General features: G+C 41.6%; 1 protein-coding gene across 4 annotated transcripts in view; it reads left to right on the top strand.

Moving 5' to 3' along the window:
- The window catches only part of LOC143299664 (protein Wnt-2b-like), a 134,392-nt gene extending 116,741 nt beyond the window's left edge, over window positions 1–17,651 (top strand). For all 4 annotated transcript variants that reach the window (XM_076612984.1, XM_076612985.1, XM_076612983.1 and 1 more), the window contains 4 exons: window positions 8,761–9,038; window positions 13,015–13,155; window positions 13,919–14,042; window positions 17,120–17,651. In XM_076612984.1, the coding sequence (XP_076469099.1) occupies window positions 8,761–9,038; window positions 13,015–13,155; window positions 13,919–14,042; window positions 17,120–17,535 (959 nt within the window). In that variant the 3' untranslated portion in view covers window positions 17,536–17,651. The remainder of the gene's footprint in view (window positions 1–8,760; window positions 9,039–13,014; window positions 13,156–13,918; window positions 14,043–17,119) is intronic.
- Window positions 17,652–18,003: the final 352 nt, after the last annotated feature.

Below are 18,003 nucleotides of genomic sequence, written 5' to 3'. Positions count from 1 at the left end.
TATTTTTTGTATTCTCTAAACTTGGCACTTTGATCTGATATTCTGATCCAACAAACAAGAGCAGTCATTATTTTCATTTTTTGTTCAAACAGGAACTTCTTTTGCTAAGCATGGAAGTTTTATTTATTTTGCAAACGTTTTGGTGCGGATAGTAAAAAAGGGAAATTACTCTGTAATTAATGCTAGGGGACTTAATTTGCTTTAAACTGATCTTTCTCATCTTAAACATTACATTTTGAAATTATACTCAATACATAAAAAGCTTGGATTTTTTTTAAAGTGTATCACAAGTGAGTCTTGAAGGCCTTGCCTCTCTTGTTTGGTTTGGACCTGTGGTACTGACGATGTAAAAGAACCTGTGGACATGACCTGATGTATCATCAATGCAACAAATAATGTGTTTAATGCTAAAGTTTAAAAATAATGATAATAGATAATGAAAAATAATAAACGTTCCAGAACGTCCTCTTCTAACAGAGTTTCAACTGTTGGAACAAACCACGTGAATCCTGCACGTAATGAGCAAACGAGTCTCCGTTTCATAAAGGAATCTGTACAATAGTCACGTGTCTTTTTTTGTTGTTGTCGTTGTTGTTTTCGTTTGTTTTGTTTTGTGTGTGTGTGTGTGTGTGTGTGTGTGTGTGTGTGTGTGTGTGTGTGTGTGTGTGTGTGTGTGTGTGTGTGTGTGTGTGTGTGTTTATAACAAATTCCCTGCACGACGCTCAGATGCAGACGTGCTATATTTATATATTACTTTAGAGCGAATGATTCCATATACATAACTGTGTAAATGTCATATACCACCACCAACAACAACAACAACCACAACAAAAGCCCTCTTATGAAAGACAAGAAGACATTTTCTTGCGATAGTTAATCCAGATTTTGTGATCTGAGCGAAAAAGTCATTCTGTATTGTGTAAGTCTCGTTGTAAAATTATTGTTAAAAAAGGGAAAGTCTAGAACTTCCCCAGTTCTGCTATCATGACGAATTTTAGAATCGGCGAATTGTCTTGCAATGTCCACTACAGAATTTATCATTTTTAATTAGAACACATAATTTCTTTTTTTGTAATGCTTGTCGAGGAATTGTTACATGAAGATGTACAGGATACACACACCCATGTTAATGCTAAGTCGTAATGTTGTATCAGAGACAGAAATAGCTTTTTAAAAAATTCAACACTTCAGCTTTAAAAAAAAAATTCAATTCAAGTACTGAAATATCAACAAAAATCTGCATCCAGTCAACGAATATGTTGTGTGTGTGTATTATTGAGGCGCGGTAGTGTTTGTGTAGAACTAGATTTTTTTTTCTTTTCTTAAGTTGAATCACCGTGCAATGTTGAACTGACTGTGGTATCTACAGGGACTGTTACAGAACATTAGCATCAGATGAATTTTTTTTATTATTCGTAGGTTGTCAGAGTCCTAGTTCACCTCCGGCATTTTCATGATATGATGACTTTAAAAAGTTTCGTTATTATCTAATTATCATCAATGAACAAATGTAATGCGTACCTCTTGACCACTGGTTCGGGAAGAAATAAATACTTGGGGAAAATGTTTTCTGGTATTCTCCCAGAAACATATTTGTATTTGTATTTCTTTTTATCGCAACAGATTTCTGTGTGTGAAACTCGGGCTGCTCTCCCCATGCAGGGAGAGCGCGTCGCCACACTACAGCGCCACCCTTTTTTTTTTTTTTTTTTTTTTTTTTTTTTTTTTTTTTTTTGCCTGCGTGCAGTTTTATTCATTTTTCCTATCGAAGTGGATTTTTCTACAGAATTGTGCCAGGAACAACCCTTTTGTTGCCGTGGGTTCTTTTACGTGCGCTAAGTATATTGCACTGTATAGCAGTCAATCGCGTTGATAATTTGCGTTGCGTTGTATCGTATCAATTTTGATTCTATGTGCATTGTATTGCATTGTATTATATTGTACTGTATTGCACTGTATTGTACTGTATTGTATTGCACTGTACTGTACTGTATTGTATTGTACGGTATTGCATTGCTTTGTATTGTATTGTATTGTACTGTCACGACAGATGGATAGGTGTGACACTGTATTTTACTGTGTTCCCAGCATTGTAATGTACTGTATTGTAGTGTATTGTATTGTACTGTCACGACAGATGGATAGATGTGACACTGTATTTTACTGTGTTCCCAGCATGGTAATGTACTGTATTGTATTGTACTGTCACGATGGATGGATAGGTGTGACACTGTATTTTACTGTGTTCCCAGCATGGTAATGTATTGTATTGTATTGTACTGTCACGATGGATGGATAGGTGTGACACTGTATTTTACTGTGTTCCCAGCATTGTAATGTACTGTATTGTACGGTATTGTATTTACTGTATTGCATTGCATTGTATTGCACTGTATTGTATTGTATTGTACTGTACTGTACTGTCACGGCAGATGGATATGTGTGACACTGTATTTTACTGTGTTCCCAGCATTGTAATGTACTGTATTATACGGTATTGTATTTACTGTATTGCATTGCATTGTATTGTATTGTATTGTACTGTCACGACAGATGGATAGGTGTGACACTGTATTCTACTGTATTCCCACAACAGAACAGTCTGTGTGACTGAAGTGCTCACCGCTGTCATCAGCTTTCCAACAACTGCACAGTGCCTATTTTTGACTGTGGGATTTCCCGGTCAGACTAAGCGTTTAATAACCAGCAGAAGCCAAAAGCCTCAAGGGAAAGTGTGAAGCCGGATATACCCACGAACTTAGAAATAGAAATAGAAATATCTATGTCTATGGGATATTATACCCCACCCTCCCCCTGTTATTTTTTTTTTTTTTTAAGACAACAGAATTATCTTTAGATAAAGCGCAAGATTGTGTTGTGAACCGCGTTAGTTGCTGAACTAGGATTTGATTCTTTTTTTCTTTTTCTTTCTGTTTTTTTTTTTTCTTTCCCCCGAAGTATCAGGCACTGAGAAACGATGGGAACAACAGCAATCTGGCCCTGAATGGTCTCCCATGTATTCATTTCCTGTCCTGACCCCGAGTGATCTCCCATAATTATATCCATCACCTGTCTGCACTAATTGTCTCTTATTGTTTCTCAATGATAATCTTATAGAAAGTGATAATTCATTGTTCTTTTTTCTTACTTTTTTTTTTTTTTTTTTTTTTTCAACATTCATGTTTAAAGCAAAACAAAGCAAACGTAATCATTGACGGATTCACAGACATACCATCGTCAACCATAGGAGCCACTTCCTCCCTAACCCTACTTCTCTCTCTCTCTCTCTCTCTCTCTCTCTCTGTGTGTCTCTCTCTCTCTCTCTCTCTCTCTCTCTCTCTCTCTCCGGCTCACACACACACACACACACACACACACACACACATTATTTTCTTCACAGCAGTCCAACCACCGCAGACAGCATGAAAAATTAATGCTGAATCAGTACCACGTTTGAGAGCCAAAAAGGTATCTCACATGTTAGTATAGCAGCACACTAGCAGCGATACGAAAGCAGCGAACTTTAAGCTTGACGGTCTCAGAATGCCGAGCGAGCTTGAAAGCCCATTAACTCGCTCGATTAACAAGCTATCATGCGCCAAGCTGGAGGGTGGCGGGGGGGGGGGGGGGGGGGGGCGGAAGGGACGAGAGAGGGTGGGGGAGATAGTAGGGTGCAGGGGAGAGTTATGTGGGGGTCGGGGGGGGGGGAATAGGGGTGGTGCCATGGAGGGAGGGAAAAGGGGGGAGGAGGGTTAGAACCGCCTGGAGGGATGAGAGAGAGACACACACACACACACACACACACACACACACACACACACACACACACACAGAGAGAGAGAGAGAGAGAGCACGGGTAGTAAAGAGGGTGAGGAAAGAAGAAGCAGAAGGACCAGGTTATATGAGCAAGAGAGAGAGAGAGGGGGGGGTGGGGGGACGGGAGGGTGGGTGTGGGGAGGCTACACTTTTTCTCTTCTGCTGACGTGTCTGAAATCATGTTCATGGCTCGCTTGTGTCTACAGAAAAACAACTTTGCTATTTTCTCTCAACATCGTCCCCCCGTCCCCCCCCACACACACACCTATGTGTGTGTGTGTGTGTGTGTGTGTGTGTGTGTGTGTGTGTGTGTAGATAATAGTGTGAAGAGAAGAAAAAAAAAGGCATGACAACACAACTGTTTTAAAAAAAAAACAAAAAAAAAACGTAATAGCAGGAACTGTTACGAACTAAAATGAAAATCTTCATTAGTCTACTTTTTCATTTAAGAAAAAAAAGAAAAAAAAATGTTGTGTCCTTGTGTCCATGGTTTTGGCCTTTTCCCACTTTATTTCCGGTTTTGGCCTTTTCCCACTTTATTTTCGGTTTTGGCCTTTTCCCACTTTATTTCCGGTTTTGGCCTTTTCCCACTTTATTTTCGGTTTTGGCCTTTTCCCACTTTATTTCCGGTTTTGGCCTTTTCCCACTTTATTTCCGGTTTTGGCCTTTTCCCACTTTATTTTCGGTTTTGGCCTTTTCCCACTTTATTTTCGGTTTTGGCCTTTTCCCACTTTATTTTCGGTTTTTGGTGTGTCTTGAACAAATGTATGTACCTCCTTTGTTAACAGGCTGGTGGCCTTGCAGTAAATTATTTCTCAGTTCTCTCTCTCTCTCTCTCTCTCTCTCTCTCTCTCTCTCTCTCTCTCTCTCTCTCTCTCTCTCTCTCTCTCTCTCTGTGTGTGTGTGTGTGTGTGTGTGTGTCATTCTCTCTCTCTCTCATGCCTTCAAACTGTGTCCATGATCACAGTGTCTGTGTCCATTTAGTGACTGACCAATTTGTTTCTTCTCAGTGAACTGAGCTGCATGCTTAACTTTTTTTTGTTGTGTGTGCGGTGCATGTGTGACACTGACTCGCATAAGAGGTTGTAACGTTGTGTGAACGGAACAAAAAACTGAGGAGAATCGGAATCAATCTGGATTATTCTGGGTGTTTCCTCGATGGCCTCAGAAGCAGATTATGTTGCTGTTTTGTGGTATATTGACCGCCGAGGGATTATACGTTAAAGCGGAGTGTATGTGTGTGTGTGTGTGTCTGTCTCACTGTGTGTGTGTTTATTGGGTTAGGGGATGTAAAAAAAAAAAAAAAAAAAAAACACCTTGCAGCTGGATGAATGATATAAATTCAGTGAAGCGATTGTCAATGTTTATTTATTGTACTTTCCTAGAAGTAGATTCTACGGTGTAATGCCGGATTCACTGTTTTTTGTTGGACTGAGTCAAATAGTGTATTTTGCTATATTGTTTACCCAAATGGGAAATGTGATTTCATGTTTCTTGACACACATATAACCTTCTCTGCAAGGAACAAAAAAAACCAAACAAACAAACAAAAGGGGGGACATCGTCAGAAACAGAATCTAAAAGAAAAAGAGAGAAGAAGAAGAACAAGTCAGAGAATGTGTGTGCGTGTGTTTATGCAAGTTTGTGCCTGCCTATGTGTGCGCATGTGTTAGGATAGCTGTTAAATACACATGTATGTTAATATGTATGTATGCAGTGTGTGTGTGTGTGTGTGTGTGTGTGTGTGTGTGTGTGTGTAGTCACATTTTGGTGTGTGTATGTAACATAGATATAATGTTTTATGTTAACAAAAGCGTTTTTTGTGAAGCACCTAGAGCAGATTTCTGGATAGTGTGCTATATAAGTATCCATTATTATTATTATTATTAATGAAGGGTGAGAAAAAGCCTGGAGAGTGGTGGTGAGGGGGCGGGGGGGGGGGGGGGGCGGGGAGACTGAGACAAACTGAAATGAGAGAGAGAAGAAAGGAATGAAGTGGAGGGGCGGAGAGAGAGAGAGAGAGAGAGAGAGAAAGAAAGAAAAAACAGAAAGAAAGAAAGGGAGGGATGGGAAGAAAGAGAGAAAGAGAGAGGGGGGGGGGGGGGAGCGAGGAGAGGGAAACTGAGAACTACTGGAAAACAAACTGATGTGGCACATGTCTGTGCGTAAAAAGACATTCTGTGAAACAATATACTGATAATAACAATAATAATAGGACAAGAATGCGTGCTGAGCGTACATTACACTTTACAGTCATCTTTCAGCCTGTAACGACGACAACGATGATGATGATGATGATACTACTACTACTACTACTACCACCACAACTACTACTACTACTACTATTTCTAATAATGATAATAACAATACTAATGATAATAGTGATAATTGCTACAACATCTATGACTCGTGATGGTGATGATGATGATGATGATGATAATGACCATAATCATGATAACATTACCAGTACCACTCATTTTTTAGTTAAAACTCCCACGAACAAAAACTTGCAAAACATACGGACAGACAGACAGACAGACAGACAGACAGACAGACAGACACACACACACACACACACACACACACACACACACACACTCAAACTTTTTTTTTTCCCCTCGAATCAACAATCAAAACATGAGAGAGCGAGTTGAGCCGTCGAGAAAACGTCTGTCTGCGCGGAAAAAAAAAGAACACTTTAACCAGCAACGACAGAAAAAAGCGACTGGCACCGCCTTGCATGCGCGCGCGGGCACGCACACACACACACACACACACACACACACACACACACACACACACACACACACACACACACACACAGAGGGAGAGAGAGAGAGAGAGGGGGGGGGGATGCAAAGCAGAAGCATCAACAGCCACACCGGGCCATGCTGGATGACTGCAGGTCTTTTTCCTCTTTCCCCCCTCCCTCCCTCCCTCCCTCCCTCCCCTCTGTCTCTCTCTCTCTCTCTCTCTCCCCCTCCCTCCCCCCCCCCCTCTCTCTCTCTCTGTCTCTCTCTCACTCTTTCCAGAATGCGCCCCCACAACTGACTGGGGGGCTCAAGTTGCAGCATTCCGCATGCACAGCTTGTAGGAAAGAATTCTCCTTTATTTCTTGTTTATACTGACGAGGGCTCGTTTCGCTCGTTTCGATATTTGGGGGCGTGGGGGGGGGGGGGGGGGTCTGGGGGGGGGCTGGGGGGGGGGAGGTAGTGATGCGTCTCGTGCTATAGGGCAGGTATGGGTTATTCCGAACAGCGTTTAATTTCGAACGATTCGTCAGAATACCGCCTCACTTCGAAGCGTTCGTAACGGTTGCATTTCACAATTTGACGTCTGCTTCAACCTTTTTATCTTATACCTTAATGAATATCCATTTCCAAGAACTAATCAAACATGAGCTATTTCTGGCTTTTTCCGCGCTCTTTCTATCCATTTCCAAGAACTAGTCAAACATCAGCTATTTCTTGCTTTTTCCGCTCTCTTTCTATCCATTTCCAAGAACTAGTCAAACATCAGCTGTTTCTGGCTATTTCCACGCTCTTTTCTATCCATTTCCAAGAACTAGTCAAACATCAGCTATTTCTTGCTTTTTCCGCTCTCTTTTCTATCCATTTCCAAGAACTAGTCAAACATCAGCTATTTCTGGCTATTTCCGCGATCTTTCTTCTCTTCGCGAACCACTGCTGACCAAGGTTACAAACGTGCTCTCAAAATCCTAAAATCAAGGGAAGCAAGTTGTAGGACTTGAACGTCGACACAGTTTAAAATAGTTGATTTGATCGAGTATGTTGAATGCGCATTACCAGTGCTGGAAGAACTCAAGAAAGCATATTGGTGACAGATCAGTACGTCGAGTCAGTTTTGACAGGAATCTGCAAAATAGTGTCGTTTGCAGTTAGACCGTAGGATATTTTGATGTGAGTCTATTTGCGAACGATACTGCACAGCTACTGAGCACTCTTAACTCCCTCCATACGAACGGCGAAAGAGACGACGTTAACAGCGTTTCACCCGAATTACCATCATCAAAATATTGCAAGCGGAAGGCTCTTATACTGAAGAGGTGAATGTTGACAAAGAATACCACAGTTCTGACGACGGAAGCTAAAGGCTGGGTCATTCAGACACCCGACTGGACATCAGAAGGGTCTGTGTAGAGAAGAAGAGAGGACTGGCCGTACTGAGTGAGTTAACGTCTTTCCACTTGAAGTGATATTAGACATCAAAATACCTGTTTGTGTGTTTGTGTGCATGTGTGATCAAAACCAATAATGCAACAGTCTGGTGCGATGTTCCAATAATAATATTATGTCTAATGAGTTAAAGACCTGCTTCTGTCTTAATCATCTACATGTACCCAAAGCCATCGTTCTCATAATTAGGACTTGCCCGTTCGCATTTACCCCCAGTAACCTCTGTGTGAAATTCGGGCTGCTCTCCCTAGGGAGAGCGCGTCGCTATACTACAGTGCCACCCTTTTTTTTCTTCTTTTTTTTTTTCCTGCGTGCAGTTTTTTTTGTTTTGTTTTTTTCCTATCGAAGTGGATTTTTCTTCAGAATTTTGCCAGAAACAACCCTTTTGTTGCCGTGGGTTCTTTTACGTGCGCTAAGTGCATGCTGCACACTGGACCTCGGTTTATCGTCTCATCCGAATGACTAGCGTCCAGACCACCACTCAAGGTCTAGTGGAGGGGGAGAAAATATCGGCGGCTGAGCCGTGATTCGAACCAGCGCGCTCAGATTTTCTCGTTTCCTATATATATATAAGATAGTCAGTCGGTCCGACTATGACCATCAGAACAGCAAAGGAGGCAACTGCTGTTCCGACTATTTGGGCTAGAATTTGATTATAGTGGATATATATAATTATATTTGATGATGATGAGTTATGCATAATAATTAATGTGTGTGTTGTCGATGCCGTTCACTGATCGGAAAACAGGAAGCCGGGAGGCGGCTTTCGTCTACGCCATCTCGGCCGCCGGCGTGGTGCACGCCATCACTCGAGCCTGCAGCAAAGGCCAGCTGCACTACTGCGCCTGCGACCCCACCAAGCGCGGCACGGGCCACGACCGACGCGGCACCTTCGACTGGGGCGGCTGCTCCGACAACGTGCGCTACGGAGCCAAGTTCTCGCGCGTCTTCATCGACGCTAAGGAGCGCAAGGTGCGCGACGCGCGCGCGCTCATGAACCTGCACAACAACCGCGCCGGGCGGAGGGTGAGTTAATTGTGGTTTTTTTTTTTTTTTTTGGTTTTTTTTTTGTTTTTGTTTTTTTAAGGAGAAATCAGTGGATGCCTAAAAGTTCTGCAAGTGAGCAGGATAGTTTCAGCATCCCTGGAAGGTTCTTTCTTTTTTTCTTCTTCTTCTTTTTTTTTTTTTTTTTTTTTTTGTCTTTCGTTTTATTTGGGTTTTTTTTTCTTTTATATCTTTTTGTCTCTTTTCTTTTTTTTGTTCCTTCCATCATCATTTTTCTCCTTTCTGTTGTCTTTTCTTTTCTTTTCTTTCCTCATGTCTTTAATCTGTCCTCTTCCCAATGGCATGTTCAATCACCTACAAGACCATGCAACATATATTACACATACATGATGGCTTCACACAAAATCATATTCCCTGAAAGAGAGGCATGGTATACATACACACACACACCCTCTCACTCTCTCTGTGTCTCCTTTACTGAGTTAATTGTTTGTTTGTTGTTGGGTGGTGGGTGGGTGGTTGTGGGTGGTAGTGGTGGTGGTTGGTGGGTGGTGGTGGTGGTTTGGTTGTTTGTTGGTTGGTTGGTTGTTGTTTTTGTTGTTGTTGTGTGTGTGTGTGTTTTGGGGGAAGAGGGGGAAGGAGAAGGGGAGGGGGGGGTGCGGGTGGTTGTTGGGTTTTTTCTGTCCTGGGTGGTGGTGGTGGGTGGTTGGGCTGGGGCGGGGGATGGGGGGGGGTGTGGGGGGGGGTCCAGGGAGTGGGGGGTTTAAGTGGAGGTGGGTGGGGGTGAAAAATGGGGGGAAGGATTTAATGTATGTATGTATGTATGTATGTATGTATGTTTTGTTTTATTGTTTCCCAATGTACTTTTTTTTTTGTATGCATGTATATATGTTTTGTTTTTATTGTTTCCCAATATACATTTTTATGTCTGTGTGTATGCATATATGCAAGGTTTTTGTTGTTGTTTTCCAGGATACACTTGTAAGTAAGATATTGCAGCTTTGTGCCTTAACAGACAATAGTTTCAGTTTCAGTTTCAGTAGCTCAAGGAGGCATCACTGCGTTCGGACAAATCCATATACGCTACACCACATCTGCCAAGCAGATGCCTGACCAGTAGCATAACCCAACGCGCTTAGTCAGGCCAAAAAAAAACAAACAAGTAAACAACCCTTCCGATGTTTTAAATTGACTTTGCGAAGATTAAGATAATCAAATGATTATTATTTTATCATTTATTTTAAGAAATACAATAATTATAACAGGGGGTAAAAAAAAAAAAAAAAAAAAAAAAAACAGAGAGAGAAACTGAGAGGGGGGATGATTTAAACCCTTTAAAGATCTGAATTTTGGGGCATCTGAATTCACTGCGAGGGAGACATATAATCGTATGCCTGTTTTGTCTGCTGTGGATTCCTCAGACTTCTCTGAAATCAGCAGTGATTTATCATCTTCTGTAGCCAGTAATTCAGAGAAACCAATCATAGTTAAGTGGTATTCTCACTCATAGCCGGGTGAGGGGGAGGTGGGGTGGAAGTTATATAATCCAATGACTCCACAAACTTCGCCATGAAGTTCGAAATGAAGAATAAGAATAAAGCAAGACAAAGAAATAAAGTGAGGGGGGGGGGGAAGAAATAATGGTACCTAGTGGAGTGATGGTCTGGAGGTAACGCGTCCGCCTAGGAAGCGAGAGAATCTGAGCGCGCTGGTTCGAATCACGGCTTAGCCGCCGATATTTTTTCTCCCCCTCCACTAGACCTTGAGTGGTGGTCTGGACGCTAGTCAGTCATTCGGATGAGACGATAAACCGAGGTCCCGTGTGCAGCACGCACTTAGCGCACGTAAAAGAACCCACGGCAACAAAAGGGTTGTACCTGGCAAAATTCTGTAGAAAAAATCCATCTCGATAAGAGAAACAAATAAAACTGCAGGCAGGAAAAAATACAACAAAAAATGGGTGGCACTGTAGTGTAGAGAGCAGCTCGAATTTCACACAGAGAAAAGAGACATCTGTTGTGACAAAAAGAGAAATACATACATAAAGGAACATCTCGTATGTGTGTGTGTGTGTGTGTGTGTGTGTGTGTGTGTGTGTGTGTGTGTGTGTGTGTGTGTGTGTGTGTGTGTGTGTGTGTGTAGAGAGAGAGAGAGAAATAGCGACAGAAGAGAGAGAGAGAATAACACATTTAATAATAATTGAAGCGCAACGACTGAGCACAGTGTAAGCTTTATCAAGCTCGTTGATGCTCTTTCGTCTTTTTTGCTTGCGTTGTAATCACGTGTACTGCTGAACAATTAGAGATCATTCAAACCAATAAACCCAAGCCCAACTGTCTTTACCATTCACTCTATGTTTGATAGTTAGTCGTGTCCGACTATGACCATCAGAACCACCAGAGGAGGTAGCTGCTGACCCAACTATCTGGGCTAGAATTTGATTATAGTGGAGAGTGTCTTGCCTTCACACCCCCACTCTCTCAGCCAAGGGGGAATCTCGGCGTTGGGATGGTTCCCCTAAAGGCCAACTAGTCCCCAAGGCTGCAGCACTAAGTTTGAGAGTCCAAGTCCATCACAAAAAGACTAAACTGTAAATGACTTCCCACTGCAATGGAGAAACCATTGATCATACAGCTCTCACTTTGCTGTTGCCCCAACTGTAAACTTATGTCTTCTTCTTCTTCTTCTTCTTCTTCTGCGTTCGTGGGCTGCAACTCCCACGTTCACTCGTATGTACACGAGTGGGCTTTTACGTGTATGACCGTTTTTACCCTGCCATGTAGGCAGCCATACTCCCGTTTTCGGGGGTGTGCATGCTGGGTATGTTCTTGTTTCCATAACCCACCGAACGCTGACATGGATTACAGGATCTTTAACGTGCGTATTTGATCTTCTGCTTGCATATACACATGAAGGGGGTTCAGGCACTAGCAGGTCTGCACATATGTTGACCTGGGAGATCATAAAAATCTCCACCCTTCACCCACCAGGCGCCGTCACGGTGATTCGAACCCGGGACCCTCAGATTGACAATCCAACGCTTTAACCACTCAGCTATTGCGCCCGTCTGAGCTTATGTCAATCTTTGATTTAAACTGAGCGTTGGGCTCACTCTATGACAGCATATAAATTCTGTCATGCATTGTCAAATAAGTCAGTTTGGCTTGTGGACTGGTGCGGTGTCTCCTTTTTTTTTTTCTTCTTTTTTTTTTCTTTTTGACTCACTTGTGTAAACAAAGTGAGTCTATGTTTTAACCCGGTGTTCGGTTGTCTGTCTGTGTGTGTGTGTGTGTGTGTGTCTGTGTGTGTGTGTCTGTGTCTGTGTCTGTGTGTCCGTGGTAAACTTTAACATTGACATTTTCTCTGCAAATACTTTGTCAGTTGACACCAAACTAGCCATAAAAAATAGGAAAAAATCAGTTCTTTCCAGTCATCTTGTTTAAAACAATATTGCACCTCTGGGATGGGCACACAAAAAAAATGAAGCCCAATTATATGCAAACTGCATTTACTGTTATATTTATATTTTTTGTATTCTCTAAACTTGGCACTTTGATCTGATATTCTGACCTAACAACAAGAGCAGTCATTATTATCCTTTTTTGTTCAAACAGGAACTTCTTTTGCTAAGCATGGAAGTTTTATTTATTTTGCAAACGTTTTGGTGCAGAAGGTAAAAAAAAGGGAAATTACTCTGTAATTAATGCTAGAGGACTTAATTCGAATCTGGTTAGGACTTTTTTTTCTTCTTTTTTTTTTTTTTTTTTTTAACGCGAAGCTTTATAATAACAGATACAGAACACATTTTAACGATTAGATTTTTTTTTTTTTTTTTTTTTTAGGTGTATCACAAGTGAGTCTTGAAGGCCTTGCCTCTCTTGTTTTTTTATCATGGGATTTGCTTTCAGGAGTTTCTATTATTATTATTATTATTATTATTATTATTATTATTATATTATTATTATTATTATTATTATTATTATTATCGTCACAACAGGCGGTGAAGAAGTTTCGTAAGCTGGAGTGCAAATGCCACGGGGTCAGTGGCTCGTGCGCCATCCGCACGTGCTGGCTGGCCATGCAGGACTTCCGGCGCGTGGGCAACTTCCTCAAGACCAAGTACAACGGCGCCACACAGGTCGGTTGAAGGGTTGAAGGCTGTTGTGTGTGTGGGTGGGGGAGGGGGATTGGGGGGTTGGGGGTGGGGGCGAGCAGAGTACAGGGGGATGGGGGTGGGGGTGGGGGTTGATGTGTGTGTGTGTGCGTGTGTGTGTGTGTGTGTGTGTGTGTGTGTGTGTGTGTGTGTGTGTGTGTGTGTGTGTGTCTGTGTGTTTGTGTGTCTGTGTCTGTATGTCTTTTGGTTAAACATTTATTTCGCGGACGAAATGCAGAAAATGAAAATGAATGTGTGTGCGCGCCTGTATGTGTGTGTGTGTGTGTGTGTGTGTGTGTGTGTGTGGGTGTGTGTGTGTGTGTGTGTGTGTGTGTGTGTGTGTGTGTGTGTGTGTGTGTGTGTGTGTGTCTGTGTGTTTGTGTGTCTGTGTCTGTGTTAAACATTTATTTCGTGGACGAAATGCAGAAAATGAAAATGAATGTGTGTGTGCGCATGTACGTGTGGTGTGTGTGTGTGTGCGCGCGCGCGCGCGTGTGTGTGTGTGTGTGGTATGTGTGTGTGTGTGTACACACGCGCGCGCGCGTGTATGGAGATGGGGGCGGGGGCTGGGTGTCTTCTTGGCATAAACACCATATTTATTCTTCAAGAAAGAAATGGCAAAATTATGAAAGTGTGTGCGTGTGTGTGTGTGTGTGCGTATGTGAACGTGCTTGTGTATGTGTGTGCGTATGCGCGCGTGCATGTGTGCGCGTGCACATGTGTGTGTGTGTGTGTTTTTTGTGCACAGGTGATGATTAACCAAGAGGGTACGGGACTGATAGTGGCCAACAGGAACTACAAGAGGCCCACACGATCCGACCTCGTGTACTTCGAAACAAGTCCGGACTACTGTGTCCGTGATCCTGCCATCGGTGAGTTGGTTGGGATTTTTTTGTTTCGTTTTTTCTTGGGTTTTTTTTTTCTGTCTGACCTGTGGCTAGCTTAGCAGTCGTCATCACCAGCAGAGCAGCATTACAACAACTACAACTACAACTACAACAACAACTATAGTAACAACAGTAGCAGCTGTAGCAACAAGAAAAAGACCACCACCAATGCCAACAACAACAACAACAACACATTGAAGAAACAGTGATTTGAAAGTAGAGCAGTTTGGGTTTAACTTATTGAACACCGCGTCCGAGTAAGTGCTGAGGGCAGGGGCGTGGGGGTGGGGGGGGGGGGGGGTCGAAATTCGTAACACTGAAACGGTTTCCACGTTCCTATATAATTATGCATAAAAAAAATGCAAGCAAAGGGAACAAACATCTACAGTATTTCCGGCTCTGTCCACACACTGTCAATTTAAAGAAGGAAAGGGGGAAAAAAACGGTCTATTTTAATATGTTTTTTGCGTTATTCCCCATCAATATGGCAGGTAAAAGCCCGCCGAGGCTGGTAGTAAATTCCCAGGGACTGAATGGGTTAATAAGCTGGTAACTGTATAGATTTAGAGATAAAACAACCCACTCAAGGACTGGGATTTCTTGGGACCCGTGATACCCCCACCCCCACCCCACCCTCTTCCACATCTCTCATCGGCCCTCCACCCCAACCCAACCCCACCCTAATCCAGGCATACAAACTGTTGAATAATAATGAAAAATAAAAGAAGTAAAATATTGAAAAGGAGACCATCAAAGTCATCTTGATCCATGGCAACCGTGTTCTTCAATCTGGTTTGTTTATCAAGCTTTTCCAACACACTGAGATTACATGGGATCATACACTGAAAGAGTGAATGTTGGAGTTACATGCGACGTACACTTGTAGAAGAAGAAGAAAGAGGAAGAAGAAGAAAAAAACGAGGAAGAAGGAGAAGAAAAAGAAGAAGAAGAAGAAAGACGAAGAAGAAGAAGAAGAAAGAGGAGGAAGAAGAAGAAGAAAGAGGAGGAAGAAGAAGAAGAAGAAAGAGGAGGAGGAAGAAGAAGAAGAAAGACGAAGAAGAAGAAGAAAGACGAAGAAGAAGAAGAAAGAGGAGGAAGAAGAAGAAAAAAGAGGAGGAAGAAGAAGAAGAAAGACGAAGAAGAAAGAGGAAGAAGAAGAATAAAGAGGAGGAAGAAGAAGAAAGAGGAGGAAGAAGAATAAAGAGGAAGAAGAAGAATAAAGAGGAGGAAGAAGAAGAAGAAAGAGGAGGAAGAAGAAGAAAGAGGAGGAAGAAGAAGAAAGAGGAGGAAGAAGAAGAAAGACGAAGAAGAAGAAGAAAGAGGAGGAGGAAGAAGAAGAAGAAAGACGAAGAAGAAGAAGAAAGAGGAGGAAGAAGAAAAAGAAAAAAGACGAAGAAGAAAGAAGAAGAAGAAAGAGGAGGAAGAAGAAGAAGAAAGAGGAAGAAGAAGAAGAAGAAAGAAGAAGAAAAAAGAGGAGGAAGAAGAAGAAGAAGAAAGACGACGAAAAAGAAGAAGAAGAAAGAGGAGGAAGAAAGAAGAAGAAGCAGAAGAAGAAGAAGAACGAAGAAGAAGAAGCAGAAGAAGAAGAAGAAAGAGAAGAAAGACGAAGAAAAGGAAGAAGAAGACGAAGAAGAAAGAAGAAGAAGAAGAAGAAGAAAGAAGAAGAAGAAGAAGAAGAAGAAGAAGAAAGAAGAAGAAGAAGAAGACGAAGAAGAAAGAAGAAGAAGAAGAAGAAGAAGAAGAAGAAGAAGAAGAAGAAGAAGAAGAAGAAGACGAAGAAGAAGAAAGACGAAGAAGAAGAAAGAGGAGGGAAAAGAAGACGAAGAAGAAGAAGTTGAATGGAGAATCGTTGAGGAGAAGAAGAGGAAGAAAACGAGTAACTGAAATGTAGAACCAATAATTATGTCTAAACATTTCAAACAGAAGGTATGCAAAGGTCACTGACTCCTGACGAAAGGGGGTCCAAAATAGCTTCTGTTTTGTTGTTGTTGTTGTCACGTACGTAACTTAGTTAACATTGTGTGAGCTTTATGTATGTGCATCTTGTCATATGTTTTCGTGATGCCAATCATCCGGCTGTCTTTTCGTTTTTTCTTCTTTTCTTCCTTTTTTTCTTTTTTTTTTTCTTTTTTTTTGTGTGTGTGTGTGTGTTTTCATTTTTTTGCTTTTACTTTGCTTTTTTTTCTTTTATTTTGCTTCTTTTTGTGCTTTTGTTGTTGTTTTTTGTTTGTTTGGGGGTTTTTTGTTGTTTTTGTTGTTGTTGTTGTTGTTGTTTTTTGTCGTTGTTGTTGTTTCCTGTTGTTTGGGGGTTTTTTGGGTTTTTGTTGTTGTTGTTGTTGTTGTTTTTGTTGTTTTTTTTGTTGTTGTTTTTTGGGGGGGGTTGTTTTTTTTGCTTTATTATGCTTCTTTCTTTTTTGTCTTTTCTTTTCTTCTTTTTTTTTTTTATCTGGGTGGACTGACCAGTTCAGACCATGTACTGTTCAAATCTAGAGAAAAAAAATGTAGCCAAAATTGTTTACACAGCAGCGTTTCTTTCAGTCTATTTAATTCAATTTCATTTCATTTTATTTTATTCTATTTCCTTTTATTTTTGTTTTCTTTCGATTTGTTTGGTTTTGGTTTGGTTTGGTTTGGTTTTGGTTTTTTGTTGTTTTGTTTTTTGGTTGTTGTTGGTTTTTTTTGTTTTTTGTTGTTTTGTTTTTTGGTTGTTGTTTTTTTTTTTGTTGTTTTTTTTTGTGTTGTTTTGGGGGGTTTTTTGGTTTGTTTGTTGTTGTTGTTGTTGTTGTTTTGTTTTTTGGTGGTTGGTTTGTTGTTGTTTTTTTGTTGTTGTTGTTGTTTGGGGTTTTTTTGTTTGTTTGTTTGTTGTTGTTGTTGTTGTTGTTTTTTGGGGGGGTGTTTTTGTTTTGTTTTGTTGTTGTTGTTGTTTTTGTTTTTTACTTTATCATTTCATTTCGTTTTGTTTCATTTTTTATTTCATTTCATTTTATTTTACCCTGTTCTACCTCTTTCTTCTTCTTCTTCTTTTTTTTTTTAATAATTTTTTTTTTATCTGTGTTGCTCAGGGTCGCTGGGCACGGCCGGCCGCACGTGCAACAAGACCTCGCTGGGCACGGGCGGCTGCGACATCATGTGCTGCGGACGAGGCTACGACACTAAGACGGTGCGCAAGGTGGAGAAGTGTGAGTGCAAGTTTCACTGGTGCTGCTTCGTCATCTGCAAGCAGTGCCAGCGCTGGGTGGATGTGCACACGTGCAAAGGACCCCCCGAGCTGGGCGGGTACCTGCAGTCCCCTCCTGCCGCCGCTGCTGCTGCTGCTGCTGCTGATGATGATGATGATGCTGATGCCCCTCGTGATGCCGCTAGACCCTCACGTCGTTACGGCAGTGCTGCGGACAGACGCAGGGACTTCACGGGCTTCAGTGCCGGCATGAGCGCCAACAACGGAAGACGCCCTAAAAGGAATCGGCTGTCCTCCTAAACGATGTTGGGACGTACTTCTTGTACGCGAACATAAGACAAAAATCACACACACACATACACACACACAAGGAATTCTGCGCAATAATAGTTGGGTTGGTTTTTTGTTGTTGTTGTTTTTTGGCTTTTTTTTTTTTTTTTTATTGTGTGTTGTTGTTTTTTCGGGGGTGTGGGGTCGGGGGTGGGGGGATCTGTATCGCCGTCACGTGTAGAAATCGTCTTCAGTGACGTTGTTACTGGTACGATACGCGTAGAAATCGTGTTCAGTAACGTTGTTACTGGGACAATTCGTTCCTTTGGGGATATCTGACACAGACATGTTTTGTCTATGTGTGTGTTGATCGTTCAGTTACTGACGAAATAAGCACTTTTTTTCCTCATGCGAAGAAATGGGGTTTTTGTTAATAGAATCGGTTTTACTGGTTCTTTCGTTTTTTCTTTTTTTTTTTTTTCTTTTTTTTTTTAATCT

Source organism: Babylonia areolata, chromosome 25 (assembly GCF_041734735.1).
Source record: "Babylonia areolata isolate BAREFJ2019XMU chromosome 25, ASM4173473v1, whole genome shotgun sequence".
Lineage (NCBI taxonomy): Eukaryota > Metazoa > Mollusca > Gastropoda > Neogastropoda > Buccinidae > Babylonia > Babylonia areolata.
This window is presented reverse-complemented; position numbering and strand designations above follow the sequence as displayed.